At 30.6% G+C, this 18,435-nt stretch overlaps 1 protein-coding gene across 5 annotated transcripts in view; it reads left to right on the top strand.

The window, feature by feature from the left end:
* LOC139527311 (serine/threonine-protein kinase TAO1-like) overlaps nt 1–16,293 on the top strand; it is a 37,071-nt gene extending 20,778 nt beyond the window's left edge. For 2 of the 5 annotated variants that reach the window (XM_071322670.1, XM_071322671.1), the window contains exons 10-19: nt 1,118–1,276; nt 4,210–4,383; nt 5,168–5,302; nt 5,878–6,006; nt 6,921–7,118; nt 9,254–9,493; nt 10,070–10,282; nt 11,466–11,648; nt 12,489–14,351; nt 15,357–16,293. In XM_071322670.1, the coding sequence (XP_071178771.1) occupies nt 1,118–1,276; nt 4,210–4,383; nt 5,168–5,302; nt 5,878–6,006; nt 6,921–7,118; nt 9,254–9,493; nt 10,070–10,282; nt 11,466–11,648; nt 12,489–12,740 (1,683 nt within the window). In that variant the 3' untranslated portion in view covers nt 12,741–14,351; nt 15,357–16,293. Of the gene's footprint in view, nt 1–1,117; nt 1,277–1,923; nt 1,951–2,615; nt 2,667–4,209; nt 4,384–5,167; nt 5,303–5,877; nt 6,007–6,920; nt 7,119–9,253; nt 9,494–10,069; nt 10,283–11,465; nt 11,649–12,488; nt 14,352–15,356 lie in introns of all 5 variants that reach the window. The other 3 variants (XM_071322666.1, XM_071322669.1, XM_071322668.1) reach the window with 3 other exon arrangements.
* The last annotated feature ends 2,142 nt before the right edge of the window (nt 16,294–18,435 follow it).

Below are 18,435 nucleotides of genomic sequence, written 5' to 3' on the forward strand. Positions count from 1 at the left end.
AAATTTTATCGGCCATGACATATTTCCTGAACTTATCAACTATGCTTAATAGACCTCCTTCCTAGAGAGCGAATTTCTAAAACAAAAAACATGACGGAAATACAGAGAATTGTTCGGGGCGAGATGGACAAGGTACGAAAGACTATTACTGGGCGGAAATACTGGTTCCCGGAGTTAGACATTTACCTTTATTAAAGATGATCGCAATTTTATAAACAAAATACTCTGCCGGGGCCGACCGGGATTTCAGTTTTGGCGGACCCAAGCGGACTTAAATATTGCCGGCCATCAGGTCCTGCACAGCTACGAGTTTTGCCGGACCTGCATAAATTCTGCCCCTTAGGTCTGACGGGTCCGACGATTAGTTGCATCTCTGTAATTATAAGCAGTCTGTTAATATCGACAATGCAATTTCCCATGGTAGCTCGTTTTACGGCTAAACTGTACCACTTCTACTATGAACTTTTGAAAAATATCATATCCTAGAATTGAAAGTTCATATGCACTACTATTTTATCAAAGGTCAAAATATAGGGCTGTGCCGCATATTTTAAGTTGTGATTTCTGCGAAGATTTACAAAAAATAGAAAAATATGCGCTAGCTCTACTGGTATTCAAAAAAGTTTATTGTTACTTGTCAAATAGTGGTGTTTTTTTTCAGCATTTAAACTTTTCACCATGAAATTATACAGTTGTATAAAATAAGATTTTTTACAATAGAGTTTTAAATTAATTCAGGTTTTACCAAAAAATTTGAATAGAAGACATTGCAAATTACTTGCACAAAAAAGAAGTTGCATAATCAGTCTGAAAATAACTGTAATTATATTTGTTTTAATAATGGTTGATACACTTCAATTAGAAAATACTGATGTTCTCTTTATTGAAGGATAAGATGTATGGGAATGTTGGACGTCACATGCATTTTTTTCTGTGGGTTACGTAGGTAGAAAAAATAGGGGTTGTTACAATTGAATTAAAAAAAAATTATTTGTGGTTTGGTGTATAAAAAATTTGTTGTCCTACCCCCATCCCTTATTACATTTTCCCCCTGGTAAAATCCATAAAAGGAAGTTGTCTTTCAAATGTCTAAGTCAATTTTGTTTCTATTTTATAGGATGGTGATAATGTAGACAGCAGTAAATCCAGCAGCATAGCTAGTCAACAAAGCTCTCATTCAATTAGTATGAGTAGTAAAAGTAGTAGTCAAAACAGCATTCACAGTGCCACTAACGATGATTTAGTAGGATTTAGTAGTTTCTCAAGGGAAAGAAGTGTAAGTGTAAAGAATCTTCTCATGTCCGTATTGGATTGACAAAAAAAAAAAACTTTTGGAAGGGAGATAATTTAATTTTTGAAAGGGAGATAATTAGAATAAGAAAAAATTCTGCTATTTTTGAAACTGAAAAATTCTTTGCATCATGAATCAAACATCTGAATGAGAATTGGTTGTCTGTCTAATTTTGTTTTGTTTATGTATGATAAAATACAAAGATTGTATAGATTACAACGGTAAAGATATGGAAACGCATGCAATGATATTCAAGAAAGGATACAATGATAATAGCTTTAAGGAATCATGGTTACGGGTATTAATTTTCCGCTAAAATTAATTTTTAAAGCACATTCCTAATTAAGAATAATCGCCAACATTTTGTGTGTACATAATTGTAAAATAATTTTCCCCCTCATTTGTGTCATGCATGCTATCATTTGTACGTCTATTTATATAACTGTTCACAGTTCAATTAAAGCATGAAAAATAATCATCTAAAATTCTGTAAAGAATTGGGAAAAAAATAGAGCTAACTTTTTCAAAATCTATTTTATATCCCATTGCAACAAGAATTCAAGAAAAGAACTGATCATTGAAATCTCCTTTTATTCATCACATGACGCATTGGCTTTTTCTTTATTCATTAGTTTCAGTCCACGGCAGGACGTCCAAAGGTACATTAATCTACTAGAGCATGGGTATCAAGACTATATATCATGAGATATCTCACTTGGTGTCATAATGCTAGTGTGAGATATCTCAAATTATATGCATTGTACTCTAGAGGCAAATGTGTACCACATATAGATGGATAGCGAATTAAATAACTTTCAATTATTTGAATTAGGATTTAGGTAGCACTGTGACTGTTTGGTTTCGTTTGGCAACATGTAAATTTTCATTTTGATATAAAGTTGGTACCCATTTGCTGGTCAGATATTCTTTACTTTCATTATATTTTAAAATACACATATTTTGTTAATCTTTTCAATTTAGGCTGTTTTCAAACGCAGAAACTTTAAATATCTTGTAAAGCTTTTTATCAGTATAAGCTTTAGTAATTTAGTTCACTTTTGGAATAAGAGTATTTTTTATTTATTTCATGACTGGAAGAATTTTAAAAAAAGATTGTAAATATGTTAAAACATATTTTTTTTTATCTATTGAAAATCTTTTCCATCTCCAATTATTTTCAATTTTGCAGGAGCAATAATGCATTGTTGTAATGCTTCAATACTAAATGAATCTAACTCAACAAACATAATCTGATAATATGAATTGAAAAGATTAACACTTTACAGAATATATGATTTAATCTGTCTTGTCTTAACTTATAAAGGATTGGTCAAATCCCAGAACGAGTATTGCTGAACATGCACACACAAATAAGGTATATCTCCGCATGGTGTGATACAGCATGTCAACAATATCTTCATTAACAACAAAGCAACATTGTTTCATTAATCCAGTCTCTGAATTTTTTTGGTCATTTCTACTTTTGTGACAGTTCCACAAGTTTACATCATGAATATTGTAAAACTATACAAACATATTTGCATTAGGACTCATGAATATGAATAAAAACCCACATCTTGATATAAAAGCAAAATTGAAATAGGTTTGTTTTAAACTGTTTTAACTTACATACAAACCTGTCATAAAATTTGAATATTTCTATACACAATGAGTTATAGCACTTATTTGTGTGTCATTCATTAGCCAAGGATCTAGATTTTTGAATTGAGAAAAAATGGTGTTAGAATTTCAAACAAACTTAATAAACTGTTTTTACAGTTTTCCAAATTTTAGGCCAATATGATGTAAACTTAAGGTTATAGTTACAGGTAGACATAGAAGAGACATATAATTAATGCTTTATATTTATGATACATGAAACAATTGATTTGACCACAAGTGTAGATAGAGTGCATGCAGCTTTAGTTGCTCCAAACTTTATTATCTCAAAATACAATCCTAATCAAAATTCTATGTGTATTCAGAATATTTTAAGAATATTTTGTTATCATCTCAAATTCATAGCTGAAAATGTTGTAGTCAAGATAGATCCTCGTGACAAAATTATCATGTTTATCGGTCAAAGGTATTTACTATACATACATGTGGATTCATTTATTTTCATGGGTACCAGTTTTTTGTGGATTTAAGGAAGATTGTATTTCTGTGGATACTGGATCTATTATATTAAACAATCTTATACAACTTATTTTGAATAATATATGTTTGCCACATAAAAATGATGGAGGACATTGCAAACATTCAAGTTTACTTTCAGCAAATGTTCAGTTTACTTTCTCTCCAAATCTGGTTAATATAACCTGAAATGACAATATTTTAAAATATTAATGATTAATATGGATTGGCTGTGGAATGTTGCATGTCATTTTATTGGTGCTTTTATTTTGTCTAATAATTACAGCATTCGTTTAGAACGGCCATAACATCATGACATTTATATCGTTCTGTGTTTTGAAGTGTAGTACCAAAAACAGTCTCTCAGAACATAAGAAACATTCAGAAGAAGTCTTTTATATTTCACAATCATTTTATTTTGCTTTTTTTGTAGTATTTTTTTTAAAACAAAAAATCAGAACTTCTTCCTCTTGTGAAATCATTTACAGTTACATCTGTTAATTAAATACAACAGAGATTGTCCTTGTTTTTGAACTGGGTAAGTGTTCTAATGTAAGTCAAGATATACAAAATTAAATAGGTGTTGAAAATTAAAAAAATTTAAGATAAATTCTACAAAGGTGGAATTGAAAAACGAATGTATTTCAGGTTTCCCATCCTATTTAGAAATTAATAGATGTGCTGTGAGAAACTATCCACCATAGATAAAAGACGAGGATGAAAACAATTATACAGAGTATGTCCAAACCAATTTTATATCATATAAACTTTTATGTTTTCAGTCGTCCAATGCTAGTAATAGAAGTCTTGAACCTGGTGCTAATAATTTCGCTACAATAAGAACGACATCGATAGTTACAAAACAGATCAAAGATCATGAAGTGTCCAATGAACTGAGAGAACAGTTTGCTGGATATAAACGACTCAGAAAACAACACCAAAAACAACTTTTATCTGTAAGTATCCATTAAAAGATATCATATATCACATTAAAATAAAAATGAGAATTGTATGTTTTTAAATCTTTGCAGAAAAATGTATTTTTAAAACAACAGGGAGCATCTTGACAACATGAAGAACAATAATTTCTAATTCTTCCAACTTTTAAACTCCTTCATCAATCTAGTTAGATCACAAGGCAAGAAAACAAAACCTTAACATTTGTTCTGAAAAAGGATTTAAAAAAAAACAAGGTGTGATGCTAGAAAATTACCACATGAAAAGCATTAAAAGAGAGCCGTGGTGTAGTGGTTAGTGCATCGAACTACTATCACAAAGGTTCCTGGTTTGATTCCCGTTTGGGATGAAAATTTCAGGGACTGAATTTTCGGCTCTCCCTTGACACCATTTGAGAGTATGGTCTTGAGGAAACGATGGTAGTCCGTCGGAAGGGGACGATAAATGGCTGACCCGTGTTTAGAGAGAGCCATATCTCTTGCACGTTAAAGACACCCTTGTAGATTTCGAAAAAGAGTAGGCTAATGCCGCTACAAGGCAGCACTCGCACCCGCAAAGTGGAAAGGGATTAATATAAGTTGCAAAACTTGTTTCCCAATCCACTATAAATAAATATGTTTAAACTATTAATGCATCACTCACTTCACACTGAGGTCAGTTGGATAGGTCTTCACTGATCCCTGTTTGGCTGCCACAGAGAGGTGTTGAAATCATCACCATGACTTAGATAATAAATCTTTCCTTTCTATTCTATAATGTTCTGATATTTGATTTGTTTTGTAGCTTGAAAGTAAATATAAACAAGAGATGGAGGAACACAAACAGAGATTAGACAAAGAGTATGATAATCTGAAACAACAGTTTGGTATGGAATTAGAAAGGTTAAAGAAAAAACAGCAGCAAGATCTAGACAAACGGGTAGGTGTACTAATGATTGTTGTGTCCATTCTTATATAAATTGTCATTATAGTACAATAGTAAAAGGACCTGTACAAATTGATTGAAACTTCAAAATCTGCAAACAAGCTGCAGATCAATTAAAAAGTAAAAATATAAAAGCACTAATCATTGGTTAGTTTGACTCAAAGGAAAAAGAATAGATGTTAAAAAAAGTTATTAGTAACTAATTCCATTTAGGGGTGTTCCATAAAATACTTTATCGGTAATTCGTATATTTTCCCTTTGATCTTACTGCCTAATATTTTCGAGTATCAACGTACTGGCTGTATCACTGAAAAATATTAGGCAGTACATATTGTGACGTCATAATTACCGATTAACAGAATAATAGGTAGTTTCGTTTTTGATACTGACTATATTATGTGGAATATCTTAACTCTCCCTAACAGGCTCGTCCAGATATTCCACATGATATAGTCAGTATCAAAAACGAAACTACCTATTATTCTATATATATGTCATTTATAATTGTGATCATAACAAACACAATGATGAAAAGTTATGTCTAATATTCAAATATTCATTCATTGTAGCAAAAGACGAATCAAGCCATGGAAAAGAAGTTGATACGACAGATTTCAGCAACACAAGATACAGAAAGGAAAACTTTTGGAGCTATGCAGAAAAAAGAATACAAGCTCAACAAAGAACAAATGAAAAGAGTAAACTTATTATTGAAATAATGATATCAAATTTGAAAATTAAAAAAAAGTTGGCATGTCTACACATAAATAACAAGCAAAAATTATCAAAGTTTTCTTGGCTTCTATGAAAAGTTAAAAATTTTAGAATGGAAATGAGGAATCTGTTGAAGAAACAATTACCCAATCAATAAAAAAATAACCAAAGGCCACCAATGGGTTTTCTATGAAAGGTTCTTTTTTTCTCCAAGAAAAGTTAGTACAATATGTGCACATCTGCTTTATGATTTTGGTATGGTGTACTGTGGATTTACTATTATTCGTTGGATACCAATTTTCGTGGATTTTTTGGGTAGAGGTGAACCACAAATTCAAATGTTCAACAAATAGCATATTTTCAATAGGCTTTGTATACAGAGATTGGCAAAATCATGAAATCAAATATCGATGAAAATGCCAGTTTTCAGCAATCCACCAAAATTGGTACCCATGAAAATAAATGAATCCACAGTATTACATATCAAGGAAAACAGAATTCACAAAAAAAACTTGTCTGGAAGTACAGCAAACGACAGCAACTTTCATCTCCTGACTTCGCTTTCAAAATGGAGAACAAAGACAAAGCAATAATGGAATAACATTTGGTTTAGATAGCCTGACTTGGAATAGGCACACCATTTGGTAGATAAACCAGTTCTATGTGGGCTAAAACCTCCACTATCTAGAAACACTAGATCATGTGTCCTATAAATAAAGCATACAACATGTACAAGTACAAAAAAATTGAGTGTTGAATAGATAGCTTATATATTGGGTACCCATAATCAAAGAATTCCCTGTGTACCATGTATGTATTCATAAAAAAGCTCTTGCTGCATGTTAAAAAGGTATGTATTACCAGTGAAACGTATTGATAAATGAATTGAATTTGACAGGAAATAGATAGTGGAACCCCTAAAAAGGAAAGAGAAGACACATTAAAATTACACAAGGATAGATTGATGTCCCGTCAAAAAGAGGCAGAAACTAGACTTGAAAAACAACACAAAGACTCTATAGAATTTGAAATCCGTAAATTTAGACGACGGAAAGTTGTACAATATCATACTTTAGAGAAAGATCAGATCCAGGAGGTATTTATGTTATCTGTAAAAATGATATTTTAATGTAGAGATATTTTTTGTGCTTTTACCAACAAAGACCTGGTTTAATTTTTGTTTGTCAAATCTAAGCATTTGTGTATTTCAATTTTCTGAACATAGAATTAATTGTTAAGTAATATGTGAGTATGTAAAAGTGAAAGGAAACAAAATAAAAAAAAAAGCATGAAAGACAACACCATTATGATAGTAAGAAGAAAGAATTTGTCTAAAAATGAATTATGATCATATTAAATTGACACTAAATTACAACAAAACAATTCATGAAAAGCAAATATGACCGTCATGAACCAACATAATAACTGAAAAATAGGTTCCTAACTTGGGACAGGCACTTAAAGAATGTGAAGGAGTTAACATTTCTTTTAATTTACAGCAATGTTTTAAATTGCTCTTAAACCTGTGTGATTCAGTTATATTCAGTGGAGTCATGTACCTTGGAAATATACTTCTATGGACAATTTGATTGAAAATGGTCTTCAGCTTTCATTTCTTGGAATATTTTTGAAATATGTGCAGAAGTTTTTGTCAGCAATTTTTTGGACAAATTTCAGATATATCAGTTCCAATCACTTTTTACAGGCATTTACGAAATTATATGGAAAATTGATATGTAAGCATTCTGATGCATATTTTCTTGTCAGACTTTTAAGAAATTCATATTAAAGGTTTATGTCAGCAAGGTTTTGGATGAGTTTGATAATCTGCATTATATGGATAATTGCTGTGTATTTAAGCTATCTTACACCTTTTAAGATATCAAAAAAGGTTTAATATTACAATTATTTTTTTTTTAAATGGAGTTGTTTCCCTTTGACACATAAAAAAATGTTCACTCGTTGGAATGCTTTATTGTCGAGCCTTCGACTTTTGTCGAAAAAGCGAGACTAAGCGATCCTACATTCCGTCGGCGGCGGCGGCGGCGGCGGCGGCGGCGTCGGCGGCGTCCACAAATATTCACTCTGTGGTTAAAGTTTTTGAAATTTTAATAACTTTCTTAAACTGTACTGAATTTCTACCAAACTTGGACAGAAGCTTGTTTATGATCATATGAAAGTATCCAGAAGTAAATTTTGTAAAAATAAAATTCCATTTTTTCCGTATTTTACTTATAAATGGACTTAGTTTTTCTGCGAGGAAACATTACATTCACTCTGTGGTTAAAGTTTTTAAAATTTTAATAACTTTCATAAACTATCCTTGATTTGTACCAAACTTGGACAGAAGCTTTTTTATGATCATAAGATAGTATCAAGAAGAAAATTTTGTAAAAATAAATTTCCACTTTTCCGTATTTAACTTATAAATGGACTTAGTTTTTCTGCGAGGAAACATTACATTCACTCTGTGGTTAAAGTTTTTAAAATTTTAATAACTTTCATAAACTATCCTTGATTTGTACCAAACTTGGACAGAAGCTTGTTTATGATCATAAGATAGTATCAAGAAGAAAATTTTGTAAAAACAAATTTCCACTTTTCCGTATTTTACTTATAAATGGACTTAGTTTTTTTGCCAGAAACAAAACATTCACTCTGTGGTTTAAGTTTTTAAAATTTTTATAATGTTCTTAGACTATCCTGGATTTCTACCAAACTTAGACAAAAGCTTGTTTCTGATCATAAGATATTATTCAGAAGCTAAATTTGTAAAAAAAAAAATCACTTTTTCCGTATTTTACTTAGTTTTCCTTCCAGTTAACATTACATACAGTCTGCAGTTAAAGTTTATAAAACGTTTATTAGATTCATAAACTATCCTGAATTTTTTACCAAACTTGGAAGCTTCTTTCAATCAAAAGACAGTATCGAGAGGGAAATTTTTATTGATGTTTTTCCTCATTTTTGTTGAGTCTGCCATTAACAGCAGAAGTAGGCGAGACACTGGGTTCTGTGGAACCCTTACGAATTTTTTTTTATTTATATACATTGTGGACTATCAGCTGTCAAATGATTTGTTTATCAATTATAATATGCCAGTTTAAGGGACATATGGTATACCATTATCTGTCTACTCATTTGTCCGTCGTCAACACTTAAAAAATTAAATGTATGTATTAATTTAATGAGTTACGACATAATATCTAACAATTAAGAAACTTTTTACAGGAATTAACAAAACTACAAGAACAGCAAGAAAAAGAACACAGTATGTTATTACGACATCATGAGTCAACGCAGGAATTAGAATATAAACAATTGTTAGCAATTCAAAATTTACGGGATGAACATTTACGGAAACAACATATTACTGAACGTGAAAATCAAAAGGAATATAATAGTCGTGAAGAATCCAATTTAAGGAAAAAACATTTAATGGAACATAAACAGCAGCCGAGGAGTTTGAAGGTAGATTTATTTTAAAAGGTGGCATTTTTCCTTTTTGGCTTGTATATTTCATCTAGTAAAATCCATCACAGATATATAATTTTTAGAACAGAAATGACTTGTAATTTGAAGTTAACCAAACAATTTTCAAAAATATAGGGGAAAAAAAGGTTAGTATTGGGATAATAGAAATTAGAATAAAATTAGGAAATCTGAATACAAAGCATTTATCAGTCTTCATAAACTGTACTTGAGGTTTATTCTCGATTTTTTTCATGTCATTGTTTAGTTCATAGGATTATGTATCTAATAGATGACGAAACAGTAATTTCTACTCAAATAAAACCTAAGAAAGCATAATGTCAAAAATCATAGTAAGGATCATAACACACAGGTACAACACGTTCAAACTTTGAAATATTAAAGTTAAAAATTATCATAATGATAAATACGTGTAAAGGCACAATACAGTTTATATAGTGATAAATAAGTGTAAAGGCACAATACAGTTTACCTGGAATTGTTATGAAAGGCAACTGATTTATTCATGTACACTACAAAAAAATGATTATTAAATTTTAACATTTTATTTTTCAGCAAAAAGAGGTGCTAATTCGTAAACAATTTCATGAAGCTGTGCAAACACAAAGAAAACAATATAGAGCTCTGAAAGATCATATTGTACAAAATACACCTAAAAATGAACAAAAAGCTGTTGTGAAAAAATTAAAGGAAGAACAAGTGAGGAAATTAAATATTCTTGGAGAGCAGTACGAGGCCAGTATAGCAGAAATGTTACAGCAGCAAAATGTGAGTAGCAGTTATCTCCCTTGTTTAACGGGAAACAGTGGTGAAAAATAATCTGAAGTGTGAATGTTTACATTTATGTGTTGTGTGAAATCACTGCTGATAGACATTTAAAAGCTAGCAGACAATTAAGACAAACAAAGATAAGCATATGAGATAAACCTTGTGATACTACCATTTAGAAAAATTACTCTAAACAACTTGAGCCTTACATAACTTCAAGTAAATTTTATTATGCAGCTATGCTCATCTTGCATCATGTACATTGCTATTTGTCATTTAGATATTGTGTAAAATATCAAATCTTCAGAAAATACTTTTTAATTGTTCTAAATCCAGCTTCAGCTTTTTATTTTCTGGCTACTTGACATTGATGTTGTGGGTTAACAAAATGCTTACTGGAATTTTGCAACAATTATGAATACATTTTAAATCCTGCAAATATGGAGATGTGGTATGATTGCCAACGAGACAAAAGTTCAATTGACATGAAATTAAGTAACCATAGGTCACAGTACTTCAATAATTAGTTCAACCGGCACTGAATAATTCGTAATAAAAAACCTTTCAAAATGCGAAACATTTCAAAAGAATAAACCAACTTAGGAGGAAATATTCAATCAAAATCAAAATCAGATTTGAAAGAAAGAAACCAGTTTGTAGTTTGTAATTCAATGAACATGATGAATGTATGTGATAAACTTGTGACACATTAAGTATTTTTATGATCATAAATATATTTTCTGTGCAAAAGGAATTCTGAAATATACATACATTTAAAAGAATACCTAATGCATTAACTGGTTGATTGTTGGTTACTTAAGGTCTGCTACTCAATACAAATTATAAGAATATGAATATGTAATTTGCCAGTGTTGAAACAAAACCACAAAGAAATACCAGGAAGATTCAGACATTGATAAATTGGTGTGGCAGAATAAGCAAAAAATTATCTCTGTGGTAAACTCCAAAGGGTGTTAAATTAGGTGCCAAACATTCAAAAGAAATAACGATGGTTGCTTACATTTATATTATTAAAAAAAGAAGAAACTACAATAAAACAATTTATTCAAAGAGACAAACAGTTATTTTGATTTATAGTTAATACTATTAAAAACCTTCTAAAATGATCAACTTAATTATTTGTATGTAAAGAAGTAACTTATTACAATTGTTTTGAAAACAGATGAGATTAGATGACGCCCAGTTAACGGAGGCACAGGAGTTGAAACAACGACTGCAGCAAGAGTTAGAACTCCTGATGGCATATCAGAGTAAAATTAAAATGCAGATGGAGGCCCAGCATCATAGGGAGAGAAAACAGTTAGAGGAGAGAGTGTCGTTACGACGAGCTCTCCTCGAACAAAAGGTAAATAGAATGAAACTTACAAGACAGTTAACTTAAATTTAACTAATGCACACTTTTAGAAACATATATCATGTATATATATATATTCATTTAGAAAACTGCCTGCAAAAATGGATTTTAGGGTTGCATTTTGTCCAAGCTTTTAGGGTACCCATTGTGTATCCGCAACTCCACTTAAAACCACTTATTAAAATTTGTTAATGTTAAAAAATCAGAATCTTAATCTTTGTGCACCGTCTATGTTGTTTTATACTCTTTTTGTCTCCTTTGCTCAAGGAACCTGAAGTTACAATCAACTTTAGGAACATAGAATTGTTAAACAAATAACACAAATAAAATTGAATCTCGATAACAGACTACATAGCTGTATGTAATAATAGAAATTCCTATAAGCTGTTGTGCTTAAAAATAACATACGCTTCAGTGAGACTGCACACACTAAAACAAAAGATGAATAAAGTGTTAGCAGACACAAATCAGTTAAAATTTACAAAATAATATCTATTTATTAATTTACTCTGAACAGAGTTTAACTGTTAAAAATATCATTGTAAACTTATTGGTGGCCCTTGGCTGTTTCTGTTCTTTGGTTGGGTTGTTGTTTCTTTGACACATTCCTCGTTTCCATTTTCAATTCTATTCTATTCACCACATATATTCATCATACAGTTAATCCACAAACTTATAGATGATTCTTGTATTGTTTCATAGTAAGATTCTGCATCTTTATATCTTGTTTGCTTAAAACTGAAGAATATACTCAAATGTATCCATCTGTTATCATACACCTATTTTATACTGTATCCATTGTTTATCATATACCTTAATCCTACTTTACAGATGGACGACGACAGAACAAAACTTTCAAGTGCTAAAACAGAAATGGTAAAAGCTTTAAATGAACGACAAGTGAAAGAAATAGAGGAATTCGATGAGGAGACTATAAGTTTAGGTATGAATGCCATGGAAGTGTTGGAAGCCTCTACGATGGCTCAGAATTACGATGATGACGTTAGTTTACGAGGAAGTATGATAAGTCTGACTCCTAGTAATAGTAGTAGTTCTTTTACTTCCACCTCGTATCGGGATTAACCCTCATCATGTTCAACGTTTTACTCAGGTGTTCAGAACACCAATAGTTATTACCACACACTCAGTGAATTTCCCCTTTATAGAGGATTTCATACTCCATCACTGTTCAGTTCTGATCCAGGAAAAATAATGTGCTTAATATAGAAAATGTTGACCATGTATTCTGAATGTTCAAGTGCCTGCTGGCAGAGTGTAGAACCGCAGTGATGGTTACCAAGGCAACCAAATGAATGTCCTTGGAACAGGAGTAGTTTACTACAAGTGTGATTAAAATGGAGAGGATATACTCTTCTTATGAATGAAGTGCTTTCATTATTTAAGTTATCTCACTACAAGTCTTAGAGCGAGATGCAAGATTCATATTACTTGTTTTGATGATGTTAATTACTAATAACCCCAAAGTTTTTATTCTGTATTTTGATTTTTGACGAAATTGACACAAATGCCAAATTAATACATGTAATCATTGTGTGTTTATTAAATACTGCAGTCAAATGTATGAATGACAATGAATGATGTTATCAGAATTTAAATTTAAGTTTTTATTTACTTGTGAAATAAAATATTATACAATTTTATCACATTGATATGATAATAAGAATAGATTAAAAAAGAGAAATGACTCAATTCAAATAAGAAATAAAAATAAAAACCTTAATAATCCAGTCTTGTCTTTTAACTTCCTATGTATATGAAAAATGTGAAGTCTTGCATCCCACTAAGCTTGTTTGAATAACTTTAATATGTTTTACTATGCTTAATTATTTTGTTAAGTGTATACCAATTTATGATATATATATTATTTTGTATTGTATGAAACTTAGAAAATATGATAATCTAAGAATTATTAATATTTATGGTACTTAAAAAATTAGAATGAGAGAAAACACACAATAAAATTACATCATGGAGGAATAGTTAATCAAAATGACATATCATTTCTGTTGAACAGAGTAGGTCAAACTTAGACGAAGGGATAGATATAAATAATAATATACTGTAAATTTAGAAATTATGGCATGCATTTATTATTGGGATTTTTCAAAGACAGACAAAAGTGTGAGTTAAATTATTGTGAATTTAGAAAAATCTACATACAGATTAAAGGTTTAGTTTTCAAAAATGTGAGTTCTTATTATTATGATACTCACTGAATTGCATTATTTGTATTAATAAAAAACAATAAATAATTTCTAAATTTACAGTATCATGAGTATGGGGCATAGCTTTTCTATAGTGTTTGAACATTTTTGATGCTGATTCTTTTCTGTAAATTTAGTTAACAGACTAATAATAAGATACATACAAAGGATGATTGTATATTAAAATTTGAATTACCCCATTGAGACAAAAGTTACATCCTAATGACTTCCTACAGTAAAATTTAAGTTTTGCTGATGTTTTTTGGAAAACAGATATGACCGTCCACATCAAAGAATTAAAAATGGAACTGTATAGTTCCTAGAAGTATGGACTGGTATGTTTCTTACAAGAAAAACCTACAAGTTTTATGGCTGGTCCCTTAAAACTTGTAAGAAAGAACCAAGGCACTTATAAATAACTGCTTATAATTGTTGACGGTTGAGAACATACATTTCTAAATTATTTACAGCTTTTACATTAATGCTAGCAAGACAAATCTTTGTTTGGCTTGCTTGCTTTGTTTGTATCAGTGTTTGCTCAAGCATGGTAATTAAGATAGGCGGGGCTTCAGCTTGTATACATCATACTTAGATTGTATTGGACGTTATGTCTGAGGTTAAGGACACTTAATTTTAAAACATCACATGACAAATATTCTCACATGTTTTCTCACCTGTAAAAATACAATAATTTGTCAATGAAAGAAAAATATAAACTTTCTCTTGTATGAGGCTGAGAAACTGGCCTTCAATATTAATTGACCTAATATTGTTTTTATAACATATCAATCTATTAGTTCAGTCAGTTATTTCCATGTCTGTCCTTCGATTATGCAACTCAAGAAAATATTCCAAAATGGGAAACAATTGTATCGAAAAGAGAAAATCGAGTGCACCTTTTTTATGTTAGGGTGTGTTTGAGATGAATATTTTGTCTTGAAAATGTACAAAACAAGAGTATTTGATGCATCATCTCGCTATCATTTTATATAGCAAAGCTACAGGTTGACTTTATAACATAAAAAAAAATCACAGTACTAAAAGATGAAATATAGGGTCAAGTGAAATACCTATCCAATGGATCACAAAATCAGAGTAGGTGTGTTCGAATAGCTATTTTACTAAAAGAGCTTGACGACAGTCTTTAAGTTGGATCTCTGGAAAAAAAATTGTCTTCCGTTTCTACGATTGTGAAAATGAACTGGTGAAATAGGAAGATAATTTAGACGAAGTAGAATCCTGTCTGTATTGTATATTTACAGGTAAGGAAACATGTGAAAATATGTATCATGTGATGTTTTAAAATTTAGTGTCCTTAACCTCCAACATAACGTCCAATAAAATTTAAGTATGATGTATACAAGCTGAAGCCCCGCCTATCTTAATTACCATGCTTGAGCAAACATTGATACAAACAAAGCAAGCAAGCCAAACAAAGATTTGTCTTGCTAGCATTAATGTAAAAGCTGTAAAGGGAAATGCAAGTTGTTTGAGTGTTAATATACATTATATATATATATATATATCAATGTCATGAGTGTATATATGGCTAATTTAATACTCGAGTTAGATATCAAAATTGATTTTTATATAATTATAGGAAAGCTATGCTCCCGTATGAAATTTACATTTGAATCCAAGTTTCGTAAGATTTAAACAATATGGTATATTTTAGTTACTGCATACATTGTATTATTTAATAACATCCACTTATAAATATTTTACTCCATCTGTTTATTTATTTTGCTTTGTCTGGTAATTCCATTACTGTATACCAATTTTAAAGATACACCTTTAATCAAAGTACCTGTACATTTTTGTAACTACGATTATGGTAATTTTTGTTTACCTTCTGTTATATAAGTGCCAACTGCAGTGCTCTGTTATTATGCTATAAGGAATGACTTTCATTTGTTTTCATTTCATACACATTAGGAATGAATGATGAACATTTTGTTACAAAATAAGAACAATTAAAACATATTCCTCTCTTATAAACTTGTCATATGTAAACTACTAAGCACTTTCCAGTTATGGTGCCCAATTTTTTGAAATGGGTGAATATGCCTGTAAATTTAAACATGACAGAAAACAGTAAGCTAATACTTGAGAGACTTTCTGATTCAGTTTGATTGAAATGAGGCAGACATTTCTTTCATACAGCTATTTATCATGTTTTTGAAGTAATTTTTGCTGGACACTTGTTATTGGTTTTCAACTATTTCTAAACTTTAAATCAACAATATAGGAATGAAAAAACAACATAAGAGGTATCTAAACGCAGTATATCCAAATGGATCTTGTTGTTATTGGAAGCCATTTATTAATTATGAGAATCAGCTGAAAAAAATGTGTAGCATATAAAATATAAGATGTTTCTAAACTTTTAACCTTTGAATTTCTATGAAAAATTAATTTAAAAAATAATTCTCTAAAAATCACCAGTATGACAATGGAGCACTGTACAAGTATTACTTCATTGTCATTAATATAGCCATGTGTCACATGCTCATTTAACTACGCTGCAATGTCAATCCCATATTCCCTCAGTCTAATAATCCAGGTGAAAATTTAGTATCAGTGTTAAATTATATTTTAGTTAGAAACACCTTTGGTGCTACTCTTTGTAAAAATAACATGTATAACAAACATGCTAGGCCAAAAAAAGATACATGTGTTTTCTGCTAACCCTACCTACCCTTATTTTTAGTGCCTATGCTAACACTTTTTATGCCATTTTGGAACAATAAAATTGAGAATGGAAATGAGGTTTGTGTCAAAGTGACAACAACCCGACCATAGAGCAGACAACAGCTGAAGACCACAATGGGTCTTCAATGTAGCAAGAAACTTCTACTCCTGGGGGAGGCCCTCTGTTCAAGTCAGACTGATCCCTTAGTAGTAACCAGCTAAAAAATGTTTGTAAAATAAAATGATATTGCTTGCCTACCTACCCTATTTTTATTTCCAGCACATTAGTGGAAACACATGTATTATTTGTTGGGCCCTATGTATTGTTTTTTATCATTTGCAGCATTTTATTCAATCTCTGAAATGCAGCCCTGTGTCATTCTTTTGTCAAACTTACTCTGTCACACCAATAACAATCAGGGTTAGGGCATGGAGTGATCCAGGTTGTTTGACAAAGGATGACATGAGCCTCTTTCTGAGATTTTATTACTTACTGATAATCAGGAATAAATAAGATACTCTTCAGTCTTTCTATATAAGTATATTGTACATGTGTATTTAAGCTTCTGAAACAATAAGACATGAAGGATTGTTCTACATGTAATGTGGAGTGTTCTACATGTAATGTGGAGTGTTCTACATGTTATGAAGGATTGTTCTACATGTAATGTGGATTCATTTATTTTTCGTGGACACCAAATTCGTGTATTAAGGAAAACTTGCATTTTCAAGGATACTTGATTTTGTGGTTTTACAAATATTTGCATACAAGCCTACAGAGAAATTGTTAAACTCAAAAATCCAAATTTATCTGTATCCATGAAACCAACAAAAATTTGTATCCAGCAAATAATTATAAATCCACAGTTTCTGAAAGGAAAGAGCTTAGTAAGACCCTGTGAAATATTTTGTTCTCCTTTGATTTTAGAAGAATCTATGAGAAATACTTAAATTTTGGGGTATGCCAATAGATATTGGTCAATGGCTATAATATTTGTTAAAAATATACACAAGGCTCTCATGAAGGTTATAGTCATTACTTTACATACTGTGAATTTACTATTATTTGTGGGAAACAATAATAGGAATTTGGTTTGGGATCTACAAATATTAAAAATAAATGCTTGTATGAAAAATATGTAAAAATTCTGCAATAGAGTTAAATGTATATCATGTTTCTGAAATTGTAAGTTTTTCTCAATTCACAATGATTGGTACCCAATAAAATTAACAAATCCACATTAAAACATGTTAATGACTACTTGATGTGTAAATAAAAATAATAAAAAGATCATTGCATTCATTGCATTTTTTGGATACTTATACTGCAGATCTATATAAACAAATTTTATATACAAGCCAGTTAAAAATTAGAACTTTTGATGAATGCTATAATTTGTGATTCTCTCGATCCCACACAATCCATGAAAATGAGTAGCCCACAAATGAAAATGAATTTACATTACCCCCCATCCCCCCTTTCCCATATTTGTATACATCCATTCATTCGGCCAGGTTTTATATACCTCATCTGTTCTAATACTCTTTCTGCTTATTTATAGGTTTACATACGCTTCCCAGTTTGTTTATTTTAGTTGTTTTAGGAATAATTGTAACAATACAGCACACCGACATGACATCTTGATATTTATGGCCATGTTCACCTAAACAAATGACCGGGTTTTTGAAATTTATATAAAAAAATTCCAATAGACTATAATTTAATTAATTTGGACCTGAATAAGATAAAGCCTAGTTTACCTACCAAGATGACATAGTAGAAAAAAACTTCTACCTCAGGAAGAACTGCAGCGTTTCTACAAATCATTCCCCATTTTTGCTTTATTATTAGATAAATGCTG

This window comes from Mytilus edulis, chromosome 6 (genome assembly GCF_963676685.1).
Source record: "Mytilus edulis chromosome 6, xbMytEdul2.2, whole genome shotgun sequence".
Classification (NCBI taxonomy): Eukaryota; Metazoa; Mollusca; class Bivalvia; order Mytilida; family Mytilidae; genus Mytilus; species Mytilus edulis.